Source organism: Xenopus laevis, chromosome 2L, assembly GCF_017654675.1.
Source record: "Xenopus laevis strain J_2021 chromosome 2L, Xenopus_laevis_v10.1, whole genome shotgun sequence".
NCBI classification, from domain to species: domain Eukaryota; kingdom Metazoa; phylum Chordata; class Amphibia; order Anura; family Pipidae; genus Xenopus; species Xenopus laevis.
The window spans coordinates 160,140,430-160,164,596 of NC_054373.1; the positions used below are offsets into that span (position 1 = coordinate 160,140,430).

At 40.6% G+C, this 24,167-nt stretch overlaps 1 protein-coding gene across 1 annotated transcript in view; it reads left to right on the plus strand.

Annotated features, from left to right (window-relative positions):
* The window catches only part of LOC108708683 (short transient receptor potential channel 4), a 144,442-nt gene that overhangs the window by 59,919 nt on the left and 60,356 nt on the right, over positions 1-24,167 (plus strand). The window contains exon 2 of the mRNA XM_018247635.2: positions 7,611-8,011. Coding sequence (XP_018103124.1) covers positions 7,634-8,011 — 378 coding nt within the window. The 5' untranslated portion in view covers positions 7,611-7,633. The remainder of the gene's footprint in view (positions 1-7,610; positions 8,012-24,167) is intronic.

A 24,167-nucleotide genomic window follows, 5' to 3' on the forward strand; every position in this document is an offset into this window, starting at 1 on the left:
TCCTCTGTCACCCCCTTCTACCAATCCTAATCCTATTAACCATCAACTGTCAAGAGCCCCCTTCACATTTGCTAAAAAAGAAAGATTACAGTAATTATACATGGAAGGGAATGCGCTCTTATTAATATCATTATATGACATCTGTTATTGTCTTTGTGCCAGAAAGAGTTAATTATTTAACTGGGTGCTGCAGATATATTTAGGAAATACTTGTTTTCTTTATACAGATTCTAACAAGGCTGAGATCTTCCAAATTCGGTTTGAATGCACTGTTATTTCTTTATTTTACTTTATTTGGTATTGGCTGTTTACTGTTATCTCTACTGTACTGCACAGCATCAGTTTCCTTGGCAAGGGCGATAGTTTCAGACTAAGCAATTTAAGTGTTTGTTTCCAACAGGCTGTACTGAAACATACCACCCATGAAAAACAAAGTTTACTATTACTCTAAAAAAGTAGGTACCTCTGCATCAAAGGTTTTATTCAGCCCTATTTTTATCAGGAGTTCCCATACATAAATATTGAATAAACAGGCGGTTTCAGAACTCAGAACTAGCCATGTGCGGGTCAGGTAAATCCTGACCCACACCCAACTTGGACTCGGCCTCCCTCCCACCAACCCCGACTTTTAGGTTCCTTTTATAAACCTGTGCCGCCCCGCCAATGACATCATAAAAGGGCGGAGCGAGCTATAAAACTGGAAGTCGGAAGCCAGCAGTGTAAGCTGGCAGGCGGGAAGAGCAGGAGGTAGAGCTCGACCTGGACCAAATGGGGGTGGGAGACATGGCCAAAAGGGCTCCTGCAAATTCACAAAAGTCCATCTGGGTGTAGCTCCATGCTATGGCATGCGCAGTGGGAGATACATTCAGTTCCATTTTTTCCCATGAGATAAGTTTTTTAGAATTGATTTGCATTTCATATTGAATGTTGTGCATGACTTTTCTCGTAATAAACCTTTTTCTCCCAGTCTCTCAGTTCTAAAAATGAAATAATGTTGGGTTAAATGTTGAGTGACATGTTAACATAGGAATGAGAACAATGGGGTCTTTAGTAGCCCGCTTTTAACAACAGTACAGAGTCAAGGTCGTTATTACTACAGGAAATAACATCAATGGCTGCTTTGCATTTAGTGGATCATAGAGAGACATAAGCAAAACAACTTTATTAAATTTAAATCATGTGTAAAGGGATTCTGTCATGATGTTTATGGTGTAGTTTTTATTTAGAAATTGAACTGTTTACACTTCAAATAATTCACTCTACTAAATACATTTTTATATCTGAACCAACAAGTGTATTTTTTTAGTTATAATATCGGTGTGTAGACAGCCATCTCTGGTCATTTTGCCTGATTGTGTGCATTCAAAAAAGAGCCAGAACTTCATGATGGAACTGCTTTCAGTTAAGCTATTGTTTCCTCTACTCAGTGTAACAGAAGGAGGCAGTGGGACTTGGATTTTTAATATTGAGTGCTATTTTCATATGTACCAGATAGACGTTATCTTTTGTCAGGGGGCTGTTATCTAGTTATATTCCCATTGTTCTGTTGAAAAGTCTTATGGGGGGAAAGGGAGGGGGGTGATATTCCAAATTGCAGTGAAAAACTTCAGTAAAGAATGACTGAAGATCATCAGAGCTCAATTCACATGACTGTGGGCACCTGGGGAACTAACAAAATATCTACCCCCATGTCAGATTTCAAACTTAAATATAAAAAAAATCTGTTTGCTCTTTTGAATAATGGATTTGAAGTCTGCTGCAGCTGCACTATTAACTGATGCATTTAGAAAAAAAAACATGTTTTCCCTTGACAATCCCTTTAAATGTTTTTCATTCGTCTTCAAAAAACCCAAGTCCCAACCATTCTGATAATATAAATATATATATATATACACACACACACACACACTGGTATAGTCACTATTGAAAATCATATTTATTTTAAGAAAAATCATATTTATTTTAAAATGCATAAATATCCCTTTAATGTGAGTGACATCAATATACAGTACATACATACTATACTATATTTGCCTGGTTTGCTGTGCATCCTTCAGTTAAATGCTTTAAGTGAATTTATCAATAACAAGTGCATTTAGAAGTAAGGACAGACTTTTACTACGGATAATATTCTTTGGAAGGGCCCCTGGCAAAAAAAAAATCAGTTACAACAAAGCCAATAGTATCTGTGCAGAAAGAATGTCATAGATTATTTCCTTACCTAAAGCACATTTTCTTGATTAATGCCTTCTTTTCTTTTCATTTGTGGAAAGACCAAAAATCAATTTGGGGATTATTTCCGAGCAGATTATTTTGAAGGTGACTTCTCTGCTATTTCTGAACTAGCTAATCTACATAGATTTCCCATTCCTCATTCTTTTTTTTTTTTTTTTACTTTTCTAGACACAGCTGTTCAAACTTGTGCAAAATTTAACCACCACATTGGGACTTCTGCACAACTAGAATGAAAACTCTGTATATCCAGAGGTGCACTGTGCATATTCTGTTTATAAATACTCCTCCACCCTAAATGCACTATGTCCAATAGGTGCAATCAATAATAATAAAAACACCCCAATTTGAGTTTTACTAGAGGTATAAATATTGATTTGCTTGACTAATCACTCTATATTATTCTAGATGGTTTAATGAACTCCCACTTATTTATTTCATGTGAGATCACAGGAGATACACAGAGGGCACTCATTATCATGGCTGATTTTCAGTCATACAAAGGGGTAATATATATGTAACCCTAATTTTGCTATATTAGGTTATGTCCAGCTGGAACTACAAATCACTTAGGCTACTGTGTTTGAAAATAAAATAAGGAGATTTTTTGCAACAAAACCAATGTAGCCCTATTCTTCTACTTCAGGAAATCTAGCACTGATTTTTTTTACCTTTTGGCGCTACAGCAGTCCTGTGTCTCCACTATAGGGGAGAGCAGGTACAGTATGATTTGGTGTGCCTCCACCCAGGGCCAGGACATGCTGGAATGTGATACCCCTCCTTGATGGGAGTATTTGCAAGACATTGTACCTTTAAATAAAAGTGATACATACATCCTACCAGTCAGGTGGTTTTATCTCCGTGCTGTGTGTGTGGCAGAGGAACAGCACAAGATGGTAAATGCCAGGACAGTCACAATAAAGACACAGCACAAGGTGACACCATGGAAGTTTAAGGTTCATCTTCTTGGCAATGCATGTTGTCGTCCAGATCCCTTACAGCAGAAATGGATCAGGGAGAATAATGGGGTGTAACTACAAAGGAAGCAGACCCTGTTGCTGCAGAAGGGCCCAATTTGTATAAGGGCCACATAAGGCCTTAATTCATATACTATTTCAATAAATATTGGAAACAATCTGAAAAAATCATGACAGCATAAACCAGTCATTGGCAAATGGTGGTTGCAAGAAACTGTCATGGACTGGGATAAACAGACACACAAAAAGACAGTTTCTAAACAAGATCAAGCCATGATCTCATAAAGTTGCTTAATTTAAACTATTAAAAGTAAAATGCCCTTGGGCCAATGATTGCATCATAATGGCCGCCAATGCAGGTCATTGGGAAGAGGACAGCATCCCTGTGTGACCTTCCTTCTCCTACTCACAAGATCTAGAAATTTGGAAAATGAGACTAGTGTACCTTTCTTTTTGACTAATGTAAACTGTAGATTTTTTTTAAGGCAATAGACAAAAATGATGTCCAGAATAAATTCCATTCACTGAACTAATGTTGAACAAGGTAGTATTTTAGAAGACATGTTCTGAAGTTTAGTGAAGAGAGTAATACATCAATTTTGTAGGTAATTTCCTCCTAAACTGAACTGATAGTTTTGGTAGACAGTAGCTTGCATTGTATCAATAGACCACATGTTGGTATGCCTTTATTATTTGTACAAAGAATATGGCAGGCACTTCAATAGATCACTCCAAATCCAGGATTGTAAGAATAAAGGTATTTATTACAAGGCTATCAACATAAGCTCTGCCATACACATTTCATGCGATACCTATTCAAAGCCTATGAAATGTGCACTATCGCACTGCCTGAAAAGGCATCATAATTTAATACACATTAGTGGAAGTGATTTTGTGCTCCCCTGTGAGATCTGATTTTATATATACAGTCTGAACATTTGTTCAAATGGCACATGCAGATTGATTCAAGACAAGGTTACATTTGATAGCGTCAAACAGAATGTAAAAGTACCCAAAGTGTAATTTTAAAAAGTGACATTTAGTGACAATTATTGACACTAATGTATACAGTAGCACTTGTTTTGCTTTTTGTAATATGATAATGCATCTGCCTGCTGTGCCAAACTGGTATGTCCCATAAACATATTGTTTGGGTTGCTGCCTTAAAGACATGTATATTTCTGGCTTGTTGTTTGTGGAGTTTAAAATGTGAAATTATATCACAAATTGCATGCTTGTGAAAAGGTACAGGATTTATTGGGGTAATTACAAATTTAGTTACAAAAGCCATATAATTAAAATGTGCTCTGCATGCTAAGGAGCTCTGTAAATATGGAGTGTTCCATTAAATCACAGTTATTTTAATTATAAGCTAAGTTATTTACTTGAGCATATTTTTTGCTGAGAGATAAAATGAATTAAAACATGGAAAGGTTACGCACTGAGACTTTTTAATGGGTATTTATTGCAAGAGCTTCTGACCTTTGGAACCATATCTTGTAGACAGAATTGTTGATTATGTAAAGTAGAATGTTCCCATGTGTATAGTTCTTAATAGATATAGCTTGTGCGCTATTTCCCTGTTCTACAGACTTGGCCTTTTTTTTAAATTCCTTATTATATTCTGTAGGTAATATATATTTGTTGGATTTATATCATGAAATTAAACAAATGAAATGCTGTAAGATATTTGTTTTGCTTATGTTGCAACGTGTACCATACAGCTATGGCACAGGTATTGGTAATCACTCTGGTGCCACCAATCCACCCACAGGTCAGACACTAATAAGTAAGACATTAATTGTAAAATCCTTCTGCTATGGCAAATGGAAAGAATGTTACTGGCACAATTTCCACCTCTGTGGGCAGTTGGGCAGCAAAATGCTCAAACTTTCCTCTTCATAGACTTACTTGATAATCATTCTGCACCCACAGGGCTTGAGTAGTTACCAGGGAAGTTGCTGGAAATCATACCTGGCAAAATGCTTGAATTCAAACCATGTGCCAGAGCCCTTAAAGGACCCACTTTCTGGTCCATCATTAACTTTGAAAACAACAAATGTTTTGTATGAACTGCTATAATGCATAAACAAGGATTCTTCCATTACTGATCAAGCAGATATGAGACAATTTTCAATTGGTTGACATTTTTTTTGAGTTATTTAGCTTTTTATTCAACAGCTCTCCAGTTTGCTATTTCAGCAATCATGTTGCTAGGGTCCAAATTACCTTAGCAGCCATGCATGGATTTAAAGAATAGACTGGAATGTGAATAGGAGAGGGCCTGCATAGAAAGTAGCAATAACAATACATTTGTAGCCTTACAGAGCATTTGTTTTATAGATGGGGTCAGTGACCCCCATTTTAAAGCTGGAAAGAGTCAGAAGAAGAAGGCAAATAATTCAAAAACTATACAAAAATGAAGGCCATTTGAAAAGGTCATTAGAACTAGCCATTGAATAATATACTAAAAGTTAACTTAAAGGTGAACCACCTCTTTAAGGGCGAATGGCAAAGAACATGGCTTATGAAAAATGGGCTTTGTACATGAATTTACTGAATTTTGGCCCAAATCCTTCTTTAAATAGAGAGTCATGCTTATTCAATACTTGTTGCAGATTTTTGAGAAAGGTAGCTGGTAGTGATGGGTGAATAAATTCGCCTGGAGCGAATTTGCGGGCAAATTTCCACGTTTTGCCGACGCCGTCTAAATTTTGGACGTGCCTGCAAAAAGTCGTCTGCATCAAAATTGCCACGAGTCAACACTATTTGGATGCCCATTAACTTTAAAGCGGGCGTCAATTTTTGAGTTTCACAAATTTTTCGGGAGAACGGGAGAAATTTGCCCATCACTAGACTAGCTGGAGTTTGTTTGATAGTAAATATTTTAGACCAATTCAGCTTTATGTGCTTCAACCAATTTCTACCAAATAGTTTGGTCCTGTCGCTCTTCACAACCATTTAGGGCAATGTAAATGGCTGACCTGTGTAAGTCACTAGTGCTGGGATCTAACCAAGCACAGGAATCTTTTATCCAATAGAAGAAGTGAGATGTAAAAGGTTGTTCTGCAGTGTGATTTTACTTAAAGGGATACTGTTATGTGAAAAAAAATTTTTTCAAAATGAATCAGTTAATAGTGCTGCTCCAGCAGAATTCTGCACTGAAATCCATTTCTCAAAAAAGCAAACAGATTTTTTTATATTAAATTTTGAAATCGGACATGGGGCTAGACATATTGTCAATTTCCCAGCTGCCCCAAGTCATGTGACTTGTGCTCTGATAAACTTCAATCACTCTTTACTGCTGTATTGCAAGTTGGAGTGATATCACCCCCTCCCTTTTTCTCCCAGCAGCCAAACAAAAGAACAATGGGAAGGTAACCAGATAACAGCTCCCTAACACAAGATAACAGCTGCCTGGTAGATCTAAGAACAACACTCAATAGTAAAAACCCATGTCTCACTGAGACACATTCATTTACATTGAGAAGGAAAAACAGCAGCCTGCCAGAAAGCATTTCTCTCCTAAAGTGCAGGCAATAGTCACATGACTGGGGGCAGCTGGGAAATTGACAAAATGTCTAGCCCCATGTCAGATTTCAAAATTGAATATAAAAAAATCGGTTTGCTCTTTTGAGAAATGGATTTCAGTGCAGAATTCTGCTGGAGCAGCACTATTAACTGATTCATTTTGAAAAAATTTTTTTTCACATAACAGTATCCCTTTAAGTAAAATCACACTGCTGAACAACCTTTTACATCTCACTTCAAGCACTATTAACTGATGCGTTTTGAAAAAAACATGTTTTCCGATGACAGGATCCCTTTAAACAGTTCTTGTAAACAGTCTCTGATATCATTGATACAGATGTCCCTGAATCAAGCAGCATGTTTACTGGATGCCCGTCAATCTCCAGCTTAATATGCATGCCATCATCTCCCCCATGCGGAGTACAAATCTGTGCAGCGACTTTCCTGGCTGTTATAACTAGTCACATTTTGCACCCTGGACCTGTGTGATTTGCTTCTGCAGAAATGAGCAATGTGATCTACCGTGACTTTCCCCAATTTTTACAGGTTTCTGATTTATATCTGTAGTTCTGTCCTGCTGATGCAGGACCCCACAGCGGTAGCAGGTTTTAACCCTTTGTGCCTGAAATGCCTGCTCACCTATGACTGACATTGCAGGTGGCTGTGGTGCATTTTGTGCAGTAAAAAAAACAATTGCCAATTATCTCAGAATATCACTCTCTACATCATACTTAAAGTTAATTTAAAGGTGAACAAAACCCTTTAAGATTAGATTCATGAACATGTTTTGTTGATGTTTAAAATGTTGTTTTTTTTTAAATTTTAATGGTGAATTACAATAAAATGTCTTTATCCATTTTCCTCCTGCAGAGACAGCGTAACATGGCATAAACATGGCTCAGTTTTACTATAAAAGAAGCTCCAACTCACCCTACCAGGACCGGATTCCTCTGCGCATTGTGCGTTCAGAATCAGAGCTCTCCCCATCTGAGAAATCCTACCTGGTCGCTGTAGAAAAAGGGGACTATGCCAGCGTAAAACAAGCACTCGAAGAAGCTGAAATATATTTTAAGATAAATATTAACTGCATTGATCCTTTGGGAAGAACTGCTTTACTTATTGCCATTGAAAATGAGAACCTTGAACTGATTGAGCTACTTTTGTCTTACAACGTCTATGTTGGTGATGCATTACTGCATGCTATAAGAAAAGAAGTCGTGGGGGCAGTAGAACTACTTTTAAATCACAAGAAGCCAAGTGGAGAAAAACAGGTAGGTTGATTGAATTTCTATAAAGTGTTTGATGTGGTTCATCTGGACCTTCTTCCCCAAATTTGTCCAAGAGAGTGGAGCAAAAATGAGTTATGCTTAGAAACATTGTTCTAAAAGGAATTTATACTCCGTACCTACTAATCGATGCTTTAAAGTTTGGAGAGAAATATGGGCCTTTAAAAAAGATGTTTTTGCCCCAATACCATGTACATATCAGTGAGGTTAGAATTAAAACTGTGAACCTCAATCTCCAAGGGGGTTATTTATCCAAGGTCAAATTTTAGCGTTTTATATACCTTGAATGAACTAGAATGAACTCACAACTCAAATGGTTTCTAATTTAAGAAAGAACTCGAATCAGCGAGTTGTTAGTTAATGATCCGAAAATGAATTGATTGAGTTTTCGACAAAAAAAAAATAGAATCGCTCAAAATGATCACGTTTTTGGGCAGAGCCCTCCAAAAAAAAAAAACCTCAAACATCATGAAGGCTATTAACATCTTCAAATGGTTCAAGGGACCTCTGCCATTGACTCCTGGGGCAAATTCACTATGCGCCGAAGTGCTTAACGCTAGCGTTGGTCATTTTCGTTACTTCGCAAATTCACTAACGAACGCTGGCGTAAATTCGCTAGTGTTACTTAGCACCCTTACGCCTGGCGAATTTGTGCAACAGACATAACTACGCAAATTCACTAACGCACGCATTGTACTGAACGCTACCTTTTACGCTAGACTTCCTTCACCACCTCAGACCAGGCGAAGCGCAATAGAGTAGATAGGGATTGCTTCAAGAAAAGTTCACATTTTTTCTAAGTCCCAAAAAACGCTGGCGTTTTTTTCTATATTATGGGTGATAGGCTGAAAAAGATCGAAATTTTTTTTGGGGCTCCCCTCCTTCCCCCCTACATTTCCTAACTCATGGCAACTTAACTATACAGTGGGCACGTGTAGGGCAAAAAAAAAAAAATTATTTGATGTTTTGAAGGTTTCCCAGGCATTTGTAGTGATTGTACGTATTCCTCCATTGAAATTTGAATTTGGCGCCGTATGCAAATTAACCATCGCTAGCGTAACTTCGCTTAGCGAATCAATGCTAGCGCAACTTCGCAACCTTACGCTACCCCTGTGCGCAACTTCAGATTTTAGTGAATTTGCGGAGCGTTGGCGCAACTACGCCTGGCGAAGTGTGGCGAAGTGCGGCGAAGTTACGCCTGTCGCAACTAAGAATCTTAGTGAATTTGCCCCCTACAGTATATTTTGTATTGGTCCCTAAGCTCAGGTACTGTAAGTGACAGCAGTCCAGAGCATTTGCGTTGAATCAGTAGAGCTACTGGGGGGCATCTCTAAAGGCACAGATCTTCCCTGCTAAACTGCTAGTTCTGGCCTATTACTGAAAGCCAAAATTTCTAGCCTTCTTTTTTGAGCTTTAGTTTTCCTTTATGTAAAATATGCTTTAGGTTTTTTCTACCAAACATCTGCCAAAAACCATCTTATTTTCTATGTGCATCCATTCACTGATTATACGCTCGAAGGATCAGCCTTTTATATCACTGGCTGCTTAAATATGAGCTCTGAATGTTTTTTTGCAGACAGGAATCCTGTGACATTGTAATGTTAATTATCACCAAGCAAAATGCAATTTCGGGATTATTAATTGCTAACCCAGAATCCAGAAGGTTTTAATTTTACGGAGTATTGCATCTATTGATTGACTTCTCACAGCGTGGCACGCAACCCGTTATGTAAAACTATTAACACAAAACTTTGACAGCTATCAAACGTAATTTTGGGTTTCATGTGCTTTTTTCAGACGCAGTAATGTTTTGCAAATTCAGACCTTCTTTTGCTCATTTATTATTTAACATTGTTTGTTCTAGATCTATACATATGTGTATCCATTTCATTGGCCAATTAGTACAGAATAGTACAGTATGCATTAGTTGCACTGCGGGATTGAACAGAGAGAGCCCATAGTGCTCTTTAATTATACCGGGGACACAAGGTGCAAAGTGCAAAAAAAAAAAAAAAAGTTCAGATGTATTTGCCCATCCAACAGTTGAATCTGCTGGTTATTAATGCAAATTTTAAGGGCTTGTTTATATCCAATAGGGATGTAGCGAACCGCCGTTTTGGTGTTCGCGAACCGTTCGCGAGCTTCGAACACCCGCAAAATCGTTCGATTCGAACGTTCGAAGGATTTTTCGTTCGATTCGAACGTTTGAAGGATTTTCATCGTTCGATCGAAGGATTTTCATTCGAATCGAACGGTCGAGGGATTTTAATCGTTCGAACGAATGGAAATCGTTCGAACGAATGGAAATCGTTCGATTTTAGCGGTCGAATGGTCGCGAACTCAAATTGCGAACGTTCCCAAACGTTCGCGAACATTAGGCGGACGCGAACGGTCGAAGTTCGCGCGAACAAGTTCGCAGGCGAACTGTTCGCTACATCCCTAATATCCAACAGTGCAGTTGCATTCATGCAAATTTTCCCCAAGTAGCTTGTAAAATGCAAATTTTAAGGGCTTGTTTATATCCAACAGTGCAGTTGCATTCATGCAAATTTCCCCCAAGTAGCTTGTAAAACCTCATGCATTAAAGGTACTTGGATCAAAATGCGCTCCTTGAACTTCTATATAGTTCTCTATGCCTCTTTCAGTCATTCCTGCTTCACAGAGGACACAGAGGAACCCTGGAGCTACTGCCACCTCCGGACCAGGCAGTAGTTCCAGTAGTCATTCTCACACTAAACACTGGAAATTACGCCAACAACAATTGCACCTGATTTATGGTAAATTGCAAATGTAATTTCCTTAATTTTGATATGTTGGCCATAACGGCATCAGGTGCAACATCACCTTGCAACAGCAACAACAATGGAATTCTGGGGAAGATGCTGCAATATGGGAAAAACATGGCCATTGCGCTTACTGCACTGACCAACGTAAATGAGTCGTTTTGTGTTCCCAGAACTACTTGCAGGAGTGCCAGGGGATACAAGGCTTTCTGGAATTCTGGGGTAGCCCATGTACCTGTAATGCTGGGCTCAGCATTTAATTATTTTAGCTACTCATGCTAAAGCAGAACTAGGGGATTTTTTCAATCTTTTTATTGAGTTTTTGTGTGAGAGTGAAGTAGACAATGGGTATATAACTTTAAAGCTATGCAGGGACAGGGAATTCTTTGACCTGCTTGCATGTTGCTTGTCGCTTGTGTAGCCACTGTAAGTATCTGTTTATTTATTCTGATAGCACAAGGGAGCTCAGCACTTAACAGAACAGGCAACAGGATAAATCATACCCAGAACATACTAAATATAGTCAAGGGGGGCATGGCTTCTAAGAGCATAGAAGGCATAAACAAGGTTATTTTTTGGCATGAGCAGGTTTAACAGTATTACTTGTGTGAATGTGTTTGTGCCTGTTTTTTAGTTCTTCTTTTTTAATGCACTGGGCAGCTTGTGTTAATGTATTGTTAAAGATAAAGCTTTCCATGAGATGTATGGCTTTAGGCATCTATCTCAGCATTAAAGACAAATTCTAAAGCAACAGTTTCACCTGCAATCAAAGAAAAGAAAAGAAAGGAAGTCTATTCTTGCTAAAAATATACACTTTAATGTACACAGTTCTTTGTAAAGGAGGAAGAAAACATCACAGAGGTAAACTAATTGCCAGTGTAATACTGTAGATAGGGTAAATGGCCTGAGTCTGCCAAGTGGGGCGATCACCAGACACTTGTCAGACTACATATGAATGTGTAAGAGGGCAAAGTATATTTTTAAAATAGTTAAGTGTTACTTGTAGATAAAATCATTTGATGGCAGCAACCCCCTAAGATTAGCAGCAGATAGAAATCCCCTAGGAGGTTTCTAGAGTGGGGGAGGTCATAGGACCTCCCTCTATATACAGTAAGCAAACTATATAAGGGGCTTAGTCTAGACTCTAGAGGAGGAATGTGCTAGACCTGACAAATATGTGAGGTGGGTCCATTTTAAGCCTAAAACAAGTGATTGTCCACCCCTGGTACAGGTGGAGCAGCAACAGAGGGATAGCCAGGGTATTAGGCTAGTAACTCTAAAACTTACTTCAGAGATGAGTAATAGCTTTTGCCCGACGTTTAGTGGTGGTACTGACCATGTTGTTAAGCTACAGATAAGACAGGGTTCATGTTAGTCCTGAGAACTTAAGGAGCTACAGAAAGAGCAGCACTTAGTTGTACATAAAGGTCCAACAAGTTACAAACAGCACCTGAAAAAGTCTTCTGAATAGCCTTTTGCAACATTGCTATGGGCAGCAGAAAAACATCAGGTATGCCCTGAAAGGTGAAGAAAAAAAGAAGAGACAAACTGTGAGTAAAAGAGGTGAAATAAACTTTATATTCACACTAACAGGTTGTACTATTAGTCTATGGCTATGGAGCAGAGCTACAATAAAGTTACATTTTTGGCTAACTGCGTAGAGTGTTCAGCTGGGTCTACTCATGGTAAAGGTTTTAAACATGTATTTTAATGGGGCTAAATCATCTAAGCCCGATCCCCTTCCATGTGTGTAATAGATAACAGGTTAGATTAAACAGGCACAAATGGGGTGCTGTATAAAGGTTTTGAGGCAAAGGACTGCTAAGCCAACCTGACTGCTGGAGAGACAAGATACTTTGTGCCAAGAGAGAGACATCAACTTTGGCTCGGAGGCAATGAGGGTTTAAAGAGCATGTAGATAAGTCACACAAACACGACACGGGCAACATCAGTCTGATTGGCCCCTCCTGAAAACACAAAGCCCCTATCTTCCTTAAAGGACATGTAAACCCTCTCCACAAACATTTAATCAGTGATCAGCCTCTTTGAAATCTTTTAGATAACTGCCACTCTGGTTGTTAAAAGGTTAAGAGTAAGGCTGCAGCATCCCCTTAATCACTTAGAAATCCTTCTCCTCTTATAACCCCCTCAGCTCCCTCCCTCAGGAATTAGCTTTGTCTGTTGACTTATGAGCATGCTCAGTTCTTCTCAGCTCAGATTACTTAAGGCACCCTACAGTCTAACAGTCACTCAAGAGATATCATTCCTGGTTCCCATAGAAATTCTAGCTGTCTGATCCTATTTTTGCTCTTAACCACCTCTCCTGAGCTTAGCATAACCATTACAGTGCTCAACCCCAGCAGAACTTTTTTATCAAAGTATGTTGTACCTATGTAAAGCTGCATTCTGCATTGCATGAACTTTACATACATACATGTATCAATTTTACTGATGATGTGTCAGAGGGAAAATGGGCACCAGATGAAAGCTGCTATTTGTTTTTAGTCTTTAACAATTAACTTTCTTGTAACCTCATATAGCTGTTGAAAGCCCCTTCTACTGCTACTCTACACTAATACTACTCAAGGTAAAAAGAACACCCCCTTGATTTCCTTTCTCCTTTATCCTTTATTACAACGCTTAAAATTACATGGAACGGAGGGGTATGTGAATCTCTCTAACGCGTTTCGTGCCTACATCCTTGGCACTTCATGATGAAGTGCCAAGGATGTAGGCACGAAACGCGTTAGAGAGATTCACATACCCCTCCGTTCCATGTAATATTAAGCGTTGTAATAAAGCCGGATTGATATTATACCGTCTCCTTGATTATTCCGATCTGCGCTCCGCAGCGAGCTCTTGTCTGCATGTTGGAGCCGGTTGGAGGTGACTGGCGTATCGCGAGAGCATCGGTCGGCCAGGGGATTGGAACTCGCTGGGTGAGCTCCGCCATTACCGCATTTGTTACCCGTTGTTACTCCCCACTGGCCAATTTTTTTGCGTTTTTACGGCAGATTTACAGGTGATAAATGGCACAGATACTGTTACAAATTTCAACCACTGAGCAATTAGCTTTGCTCCTACAAGCTAGGAAATGAAAGCAGAGTTCACATTGCTTGGTATGAAATGGTATAGTTATTTGTTTTTTTCTCAGTCTCATTAGTTTTCTTGCTGCATATGTCCCAGACTGATAGTAGGAAAATGTGTTTGAACAACCAAAAAATTGAAGATTTGAAAAAATCTTATTACAATGAGAGTCACTGATCTGAAATGCTCAACCTAACAACCTAACATCACAGGGCACTCTAATAAAACATTAAATACCCATTACAGTTTGGTTGTCTGTGTATAGCCATGGTAGTTCCCCTGGAAGTAATAATAATAATATGCCAAATATCTTTATATTTACTTTTACTCAGACACCAGCATTATTATTTAATTTATAGCCAACTATAAATGAATAATATATAAATGTATGGTTCATTTTAAACAGAGCGATTGATGTTTATTACCAAACAAAAACTTTGTATCCTTGTCAATAAAATTTAAGAACCGCTTAAAACACAGGGTTTTGTAATTAGAAGAAAAATATGATAACATATCTGGTGCTCGACAGGAGAGCTGAGCCGGGGCTTGCAATAAAAATAATTTACATAGATTCTCATGTTCAAGATGTTGAACCACTGTGCTTTTAATTTATGAGGTAAGAAGCCCAAGATGGTATTTTTTCTAATTATTAAGAAATGAAAAAAATAAAGTAGGTATAATTTGAATAAAACATGTTTTTGCAGAATTCTGCATAACTCAGCCCCTGTCTTTCATGTCTCCATGTTTGATGTGATCCCTCCTGGCACATTTTTCATTTGCACACCACAGGCACGTGCACGTGTTTTCTCCTTTGGCATTAAGTGACACTCATATGGAATGAAGGTCGCAGAGGCTGGTGGCAAATTAAATTTTGAATGTAAATTATTATATTATTCCTATATAAAAAATGTATTAATGTAAGCTTCAAGATATAGGCCACATCATTGAAACATGTCTGTTTTCTTGAGCTATGAATGAATTTGCCTACCAAGACAGGGAAACTACAGCAGGATGCCTTAAATAGTAAATGCAGTTAGTAACTGCCAAGGATTGGCGAAAAGCTATGAGAATGTGACTCCAACTTTGGTCTCAATCTGCTGCAAATGGATCATTATAATATACATATAAGATTATGTATCACTGGGGATAATATTCTTTAACAGCATTGTAAGGACAGTAGAGGTCTTAAAGAGGGGGGGGGAACTAAAGTTACCATCCAGTAACCAGTAGGATAATGTATATTTAGAGAATGTTACTAAATAAACTAAACCAAAGGATAAGATACTTACCTATAGCCCCACCTATGTAACCCAATCTGGTACACTCTCCTGAGTCCTCTTTGCTGTATTAAAGATACAAGATGCAAAAATGCAATAGCAATAGCAAAAGGGTCAGATTGGGGGGCTTGGGCCCACTGGGGCTGCTGTATCAGGGCCCACTGCATGTGTGCGCGCATGTGCACTCAGGGGCACTCCGAAGTTATTCAACTCGCCTCAGGCGGCAGCGCCAGATAGGTTTCCAGGTGCGGCAAAAAGCCGCTCCTTGTACCTTTAAGAACCAAATTTTGGTTTTACTTGTGTGAGAGAGCGCAATCAGCACTAGCATTGCGGCCTCCCCCTTGAAAAGGTAAGCAGGTGAGGGGGGGCGGCATTACAGGAGCCACCTCATACAGCTCTCTCCTCTGAAACTGCACAACGCTACCAGCCCAAAGAAGGGAGTTTGCAGCAGGAAGAAGAAGCACAGGGTGTGGATCTGGGCCAGTGGGGCCCTCAAGAGATGGGGGCCAACCAGGTTTTTCCCGGCAATATCAAGCTTGCACTGGGGTACTCGTGTGGTCTTCCCAACTCCTGGCACAATCTTTACCCAGGATATAGTCCCACACTCCACTTCTGGTATATAAGGATTCAATAAACTAAGAATACTTTTAATTTGAACAACTTTTATTTGACGTCATAATTTGGTGGTCCTGAATGTGCCAGCCTGTGTGTTTGAGAGAATGGGTTACATGAGAGCAGCTAGAAAAATGTAATACTGCTAGAAAAACGTAATACTAACACAAAAGGGTTAAATATACCCTGTCTCAGATACTAGGTGTAAGGGACAATGTCGGACGCCGCGTCCAGAAGGGCCGCCAAATCCAAAATGGCGGCGCCCAGAGGGGACCACGCGGTCGACGGACGCCAGCGCGTCGATCCGCGCGCAGTGTTGACGCGAATGCGTCAAACATGACGCGAATGCGTCAAACTTGACGCTGCGTATTGACGCTTGCGTCAAAAAACGTGCAGCGTCAGCACGCAATTGGCGCATGGCGCATGACGTCGTGATTCACGTTTTGGCGCCAAACTCTGCCTATTTTAGGACGTCTGATGCTCCACTCTGCGCCCGATTATAGGTCTTACTCCTGTTAAGTTCCTGGGTGTTATCTGCATTGTTTGATTCCTGTTTACGACTCCTTGCCTGTTTCTTGACCACGTCTGTCTGGCCGCCTGAACTGACTCCAGCCTGTTTCTTGACCACGTCTGATTGCCGCCTGCACCGACCTTGCTTGAACTGACAACTCTTTTGCTCAACCCCTTGTACCTCGAACCTTGGCTTCCACCACTTCCTCCTTGGTCCACACTGCAACTGCGCCTTCGGGCCTGACAGTATAATCGGGCCATGGACCCCACTGAGGAAGTGACTCCTCCTCCGGATTTCGGAAGAGCTTTCCGTGGGTTAGCTTCCCGTATGGAGTCTTACGAGAGTCAACAGGTCCATTTTGGGCAAGCCCTGGAGGCAATCTTGGACAAACTGTCTGTGAATCCCCCTGCTGCCGCTGCTGCTTCCTCTCCTGTGGTCGTTGCTGCTCCTGCTCAGGGTATTGGACCCAAGGTGCCGGCTCCTCCTCTCTACCATGGTGATCCGCAGGCATGCCGAGGATTTGTAAACCAGTGCCAGATCCAGTTCGAGCTCCAGCCTACTCAGTATCCATCCGAGAGGGCAAAAGTGGGGTACGTTATTACCCGCCTGCAAGGAAAAGCTCTGGAGTGGGCATCTCCCTTATGGGAAAAGAATTCACCGCTCACTTACGATATAGACCTTTTCCTGCATTCCTTCCGCAAAGTCTTTGACGCTCCTGGGCGGGTCACTACTGCCGCCTCTCGTCTCTTGCAGATCCGTCAAGGCAACCGCCCAGTCAGTGATTATGCCATTGACTTTCGTACTCTAGCGGCCGAGACCACTTGGAATAACGATGCATACCATGCGGTCTTTTACCAAGGACTTTCCACTCGTCTGAAGGACGATTTAGTGTCCCGTGATATTCCTGACAATTTGGAAGATCTCATTACCTTGGCCACCAAGGTGGACACTCGAATGCGGGAGCATCTGTCCGATAGAGATAAGAGCAAGAGATTCCAGCCTCTCCTAGCTCCACATTTTCAGAAGCCCATCATTCCTACTACCTCTTCTTCCGCTTCGCCCCCTGTTGAACCCATGCAGATCGGGGGGGCACGCCTGACCGAGGAAGAGAAGCTCCGCAGACGCTCTGCCGGCCTATGCCTATATTGTGGAGGCAAGGCACACTTCGCCTTTAACTGCCCGGTGAAGCAAGAGAATCTTTCTCGCCTTGGTAAGTGTGGGGAGACACACTGGGGTGGAATTGTTTCTTATCCTGAACAGACCCCTCAACGTCTTTTGCTTCCTGTACAGCTTCAAGTAAACACTTAACAGATTTCTTCGCAAGCATTTCTGGATTCTGGGGCTGCTGGGAACTTCCTGGACCAGTCATTTGCCATTCTGCACAAGATTCCTTTGAAGTCATTGCCTACACCTCTTCGAGTATTGGCCATCGACGACAGACCTCTGTCCAATGCCTATATCTCACATGCCACTACAGAACTTTCCGTTACGGTGGGGGCACTGCATGTGGAGAGACTTTCTTTTCTTATTATTAATTGCCCCTCCACACCTGTTGTTTTGGGACTACCCTGGCTTCAACTCCATAATCCTGTCATCGACTGGTCGGAAGGCCAGATTTCTCAGTGGAGTTGGTCTTGCCAACAGAGTTGTTTACCTTCCAATGCTGTTATGAAGTTGTCCTGCTCTTCAATAAATTTTCCTTCACTTCCCCAGGCATATCTGGACTTTTGTGATGTTTTTTGTAAAAAATCCGCAGAAACCCTTCCTTCCCACCGTCCCTATGATTGCCCCATTGATCTCCTTCCTGGCACCATGCCCCCTCGTGGCCGGACTTATCCGCTGTCTCCGTCCGAGACTAAGGCCATGAGAGAATATATACAAGAAAATCTCCAGCGTGGCTTCATTCGTCCTTCTTCATCGCCTGCTGGAGCTGGGTTTTTCTTCGTTGAGAAGAAGGATGGCACTCTACGACCTTGTATTGACTACCGGGGCCTTAACAAGATTACAGCCAAGAACCGTTACCCTTTACCCCTTATTTCAGAACTCTTTGACCGACTTAAAGGGGCTAGTATCTTTACCAAGCTGGATCTCAGAGGGGCATACAATCTGATCCGAATTCGGAAGGGCGACGAATGGAAGACGGCATTTAATACTCGGGATGGACATTACGAGTATCTCGTCATGCCGTTCGGACTTTGCAACGCCCCTGCAGTTTTCCAAGAGTTCGTCAATGATATTTTTAGAGATCTTTTGGGACTGTGTGTGGTTGTTTATCTTGACGACATCCTCATTTTTTCCAAGCATCTTGACGAGCATAGAGGTCATGTCCGAGAAGTCCTTTCACGTTTGAGAGAAAATTCCCTCTACGCCAAGCTGGAAAAGTGTTCTTTTGAGACCCCGAAGATTCCCTTCCTGGGTTACATTATTTCGTCTGAAGGTTTTGAAATGGATCCAGCCAAGGTTTCTGCTATCCAAGAATGGCCTTTGCCTACCAGTACTAAGGCCATCCAGAGATTTATTGGCTTTGCCAATTACTACAGGCAGTTCATCAAAGGATTCTCTTCTAGAATTTCTCCTATCTTGGCCCTTATTCGCAAGGGGGGAAGGCCTGATATTTGGACTGCTCCTGCCAAAGCAGCTTTTGAATCCCTGAAGGAATCCTTTTCTTCCGCCTCAGTCCTAAGACATCCTGATCCTCTTCTTCCATTTTTCATAGAAGTTGACGCCTCTGATGTTGGGGCAGGTGCAATTCTCTCCCAGAGGCAACTCAGTGATGGGAAGCTTCATCCTTGCGCCTTTTTCTCCAAGAAATTTTCCCCGCCTGAACGGAATTATGATGTTGGCAATCGTGAACTTCTGGCAGTTAAATTGGCTCTGGAAGAATGGAGACATCTTTTGGAAGGTTCCACTGTTCCTGTGACTATTTTTACGGATCATAAGAACTTAGAATATATCCAAACCCTTAAGCGGCTGAATCCCAGACAGGCACGGTGGTCCTTGTTCTTTTCCCGCTTTAATTTTATCATCACCTTCCGACCTGGCTCCAAGAACAAAAAGGCAGATGCTTTATCCAGAAGTTTTTCTTCCGTGAATTCCACGTTTGAAGATGAAGAACCAATTGTTCCATCCGCCAAAATTATCGCTGCCTTATTTCCTCCTATGGCTTCCCAAATTCTGTCTGCTCAAGTCTCAGCACCTGCCAATACTCCCTTTGGGGTAGCCTTTGTACCCCCAGATCTTCGTCAGACTATTTTGCTTCAATCCCACAGCTCCAAGCAGGCCGGTCATCCCGGGGTTAAGAAGACGATTGATCTGCTGTCTCGGCTGGTCTGGTGGCCCTCCTTACGAAAGGATGTTAAGGACTTTGTTGCTTCCTGTTCCATTTGTGCTGCCTCCAAATCTTGTCATACCTCTCCCAAGGGATTATTGTTACCTCTTCCCATTCCCTCCCGCCCTTGGACACACTTGGCCATGGACTTCATCGTGGAACTTCCCTCCTCCCAAGGTTTTACAGTCATCTGGGTAGTGATCGACAGATTCAGTAAGATGGCTCACTTCATTCCGCTCCGTAAACTACCCTCTGCATTGGAACTGTCTAAACTGTTTATTTTACACATTTTTCGTCTGCATGGTTTTCCTCTAGAGATTGTGTCTGACAGAGGTTCACAGTTTATTTCCAAGTTCTGGAGGTCTCTTTGCAAATCCCTCAATATTTCCCTTAATTTTTCTTCTGCCTACCATCCTCAATCCAATGGAGCTTCTGAGCGGGTTAACCAAGCTCTTGAACAATTTCTAAGATGTCATGTCTCATTGTGTCAAGATGATTGGGCTGAATTGCTTCCCTGGGCCGAATTTGCTCACAATAACTCTCTTCATGCTTCATCGGACCAATCGCCTTTCTTTTGTGTCTATGGACTTCACCCTTTGGCCTTTTCCCAAGATTTTCTTCTCTCCGATGTGCCGGCTGCTAACGATCAAGTTTCTCATATGTCCGCCATTTGGCAAACCACTAAGAAGAACTTGGAGAAGAGTTCCTCCAGCCAGAAGTTTCATGCCGATAAGAAGCGTTCTCCAACCCCTCAGTATGCTCTCGGTGATAAAGTTTGGCTCTCGTCTAAGAACATTCACCTCAAGGTCCCGTCTGCTAAATTAGGCCCTAAGTTCATTGGCCCTTTCTCCATAATTGAACTAGTAAATCCTGTGGCTGTCCGTCTTCAGTTACCTCCGGAGATGAAGATTCCAAACGTTTTTCATGTGTCTCTTCTGAAACCAGCCGTGGCGGGTCACTCTTCTCCCTTTCCTGCTCCTGTATCCGTCGACGGGTACCAAGAATTTGAGGTTGAGACTGTTTTGGATTCTCGAATTTCTAGAGGTTCCCTCCAGTATCTGGTGAAATGGAAGGGGTTCGGGCCTGAAGAGTGTTCCTGGGTCAAGCATTCGGACATTCATGCTCCTCTTCTGGTTCAAAGATTTCACAGAAGATTCCCTTCTAAACCCAATCGTGGTGGTCCTGAGGCCCCCCGTAGAGGAGGGGGTACTGTAAGGGACAATGTCGGACGCCGCGTCCAGAAGGGCCGCCAAATCCAAAATGGCGGCGCCCAGAGGGGACCACGCGGTCGACGGACGCCAGCGCGTCGATCCGCGCGCAGTGTTGACGCGAATGCGTCAAACATGACGCGAATGCGTCAAACTTGACGCTGCGTATTGACGCTTGCGTCAAAAAACGTGCAGCGTCAGCACGCAATTGGCGCATGGCGCATGACGTCGTGATTCACGTTTTGGCGCCAAACTCTGCCTATTTTAGGACGTCTGATGCTCCACTCTGCGCCCGATTATAGGTCTTACTCCTGTTAAGTTCCTGGGTGTTATCTGCATTGTTTGATTCCTGTTTACGACTCCTTGCCTGTTTCTTGACCACGTCTGTCTGGCCGCCTGAACTGACTCCAGCCTGTTTCTTGACCACGTCTGATTGCCGCCTGCACCGACCTTGCTTGAACTGACAACTCTTTTGCTCAACCCCTTGTACCTCGAACCTTGGCTTCCACCACTTCCTCCTTGGTCCACACTGCAACTGCGCCTTCGGGCCTGACACTAGGCCCATGGTGACCACTCCAGTCTTGCTTCATAGCTTTGTTTCAAAAGGCTATCTCTGATTGATTCCATATATCTGACCCAGTTTACCTTTCCTATTAGGATATAATGGCTGAGAATGTATACCCGATTTATCAGCTTGAGGTGGTTATTTATTAAAGTTTGCATACCAAGAACTCAAAAAAAATTTAGTTTTTTTTTACTATAAAATCCAAATTTTTAGTGGAAAAAAAAAATTACCCTGAAAATCTGAGCAATTTGGGAAAAACTAAATCCAACTAAATTGTACTTTTTTTTAATAATAAATAAGGTCCAATCATGGATTCTAGTTTGGTCTGACTTTTTTTTATTTAAATTTTGATTTTGATAAATATGCCACCCAAAGTAAATTTTTACAGCAAATCAAGTTTTTAAAAATTTGCACTAAAATTATTAATTGTATTTACAGTATGTTATTAAAAACTTGATTTTTTGTGATTTGTCACTTTATGTAAACCATTTGTATCCCTTTAGTGAGCAAAGTGCTATGGGGAAAATGACTCTATATAAATAATAATAATTATATATGTGATTTCTGTGTAGAACCTTGGAATTCGTTTGTAGCACACACATTTTCCACTACTTCCTGAAAACAATTTAACATACCTAAGTTTCTGCTTAAGTTGGATGGTTGTGGCAAAATTATGATATTGTGGTGGTTTTAAATAATTGGCGTTGACAACTATAGATTGAAGTACTTGGATTTCAGTTTGTGAAGCAATATTTGAGTGGGGAACAGAAAATCCTGTCAAAATATATAATGTATTAAAATTATCTTAACAAAAAAAGCTCAAATGGATTGGTAATGGATTTCTTTTAAATAAAAGAGCAGAAATATTTTTTTGCCTCTTTATACAGACAGTTACATTTAGCACTTATTACCATTCTCCTAAGAAATATGACATTCCTGGCATGAAGAGATTACATTATAAAAGCAGGGGTAGAAAGAGAGTGAACAATGTAAAACATCATTTACTTCCGTTGCTGAAGCCGGTGCTTCACTCAATACTTTTGTTCTTAAAGGTTACTGCTTTGATTTATGATCTGTGTATGAAAGACACGTGTGTATTGAGAAGTTCTTGATGAACTGGCTGCTTTCCATTTATTACTTATTCATCAGGTGCTCTAGAAATAGAAAAATTAATTTGTGGTAAACAAAGTCCGAATTTATCTCAATATTTTCCAAATCCGCACTGTTTTTTTCCGCTTATTTATTAATACATTTTCCCACAAAACTATTTGCGTGAAAAATTTGAAAAATTTTTTACAATTTTTTCTGAATTTCTACCCGAAATTTTTTTTTCTGATTTTTGCCTGAAAACCTTGAAAACTTCGGATTGTTGCACGAAACCCAGTGCAAATCAAAAAATCTTTGTGACTTCTTCCATTGACTTATATGCAACCTCGGCAGGTCTGAGATGCCGGATTTTCGGATTCAGATTTTTTCCATCCTTGAGCTATAATAAATTCTGAAAAATTTGTGGTTTTTTTAAAATTCTGATTTTATACTAAAAAAAAACATGAATTTTTTGGATTTTTGCCATTCTGAGTTTAGTAAATAACCCCCTACATGTCTGTTAGCTAAATTTTGATAAAATTGTCTTACTGCCCATAATGTGAATTTTTTCACACCAAAATTTAGTCTGATGCACCAAATTGTCTTACAATAACTGCCGGTGTAAGGCTCAACATACCTAAACAGCCTGTACAATTACAGGCTTTATACAATAATTCCATTTTCATTCAACAGTGCTAAATATCGTCATAAGTGGCAAAAGGGCCAGGTGTGTGTAGAGTTGCAAAATTTAATTTTATGTCAAATATAAAGCACTGGGGTGGAACCTGTGTGTACCTGGATAGCTCGGTACAGTCATTGACACATTTGATTTGACAGTATTTGGCATCCAAATTAAGGGCTATGGTGATTCACCCGTCACTGATTCTGAGTAGTAAAACAGTGGGCTTTCGTTTTGAAACCTTTTACATCTTACTAGAATAATTCAAAATAATTCAAATCAGGCTATTTATGTAATATTAACTAATGCAAATGATGTTCATGCATGGCCGCTCCTATTCTAGCCGTGGAATGTTATGGGCTTTGATTAGCACTAACCTGGCCTTTCATTATACTAATTTAATCCAGTTCTCATAAAAATACATCTTTTGAAACGTCTGCTGGAACATTCTTTTGCCTTGCTAAACTTTGTTATACGATTTTATCTGCTAATTAATCCCGCTAAGAGTTTACATGCCTGCAGTGATGTTACAACGATTTCCAGATGAAACCTTTGACCACTGCTGTCAGGGTACTGACACATGGGATGTTTTTTTACAGCCTGCACTTAATATCCTCCAACGCAGTCCACAAAAAGTCCAAAGTTCCCTTCCCACTGGGATTACTGTAAATTTGTGGTTAGAAAACATATGCTTGGCATAGTAGCCCAAAGTTGCCTCGCAAGCATAGACGACAAACATGTTGTCCCACTGGCGATTTAAATTAATGCCAGCGGGTAAGGAACTTATGATGTTTTGTCATGCTCTCCTGTGTGCCATTGCCTGAAACCAGAACTCCTACTTCATGGCCTAGTTATGGGCCTAGTTATACAAAATTTGAGGTTGTGTTTTTTCACAAGAAATTCACTGCAAATACCCCCACAATAATTTTCAGTATTCAAACTATTTAATTTTTTTTATTTGATTTTTTATTTGTAGAAATTCATGGAACAATGTGATTTTTTTCT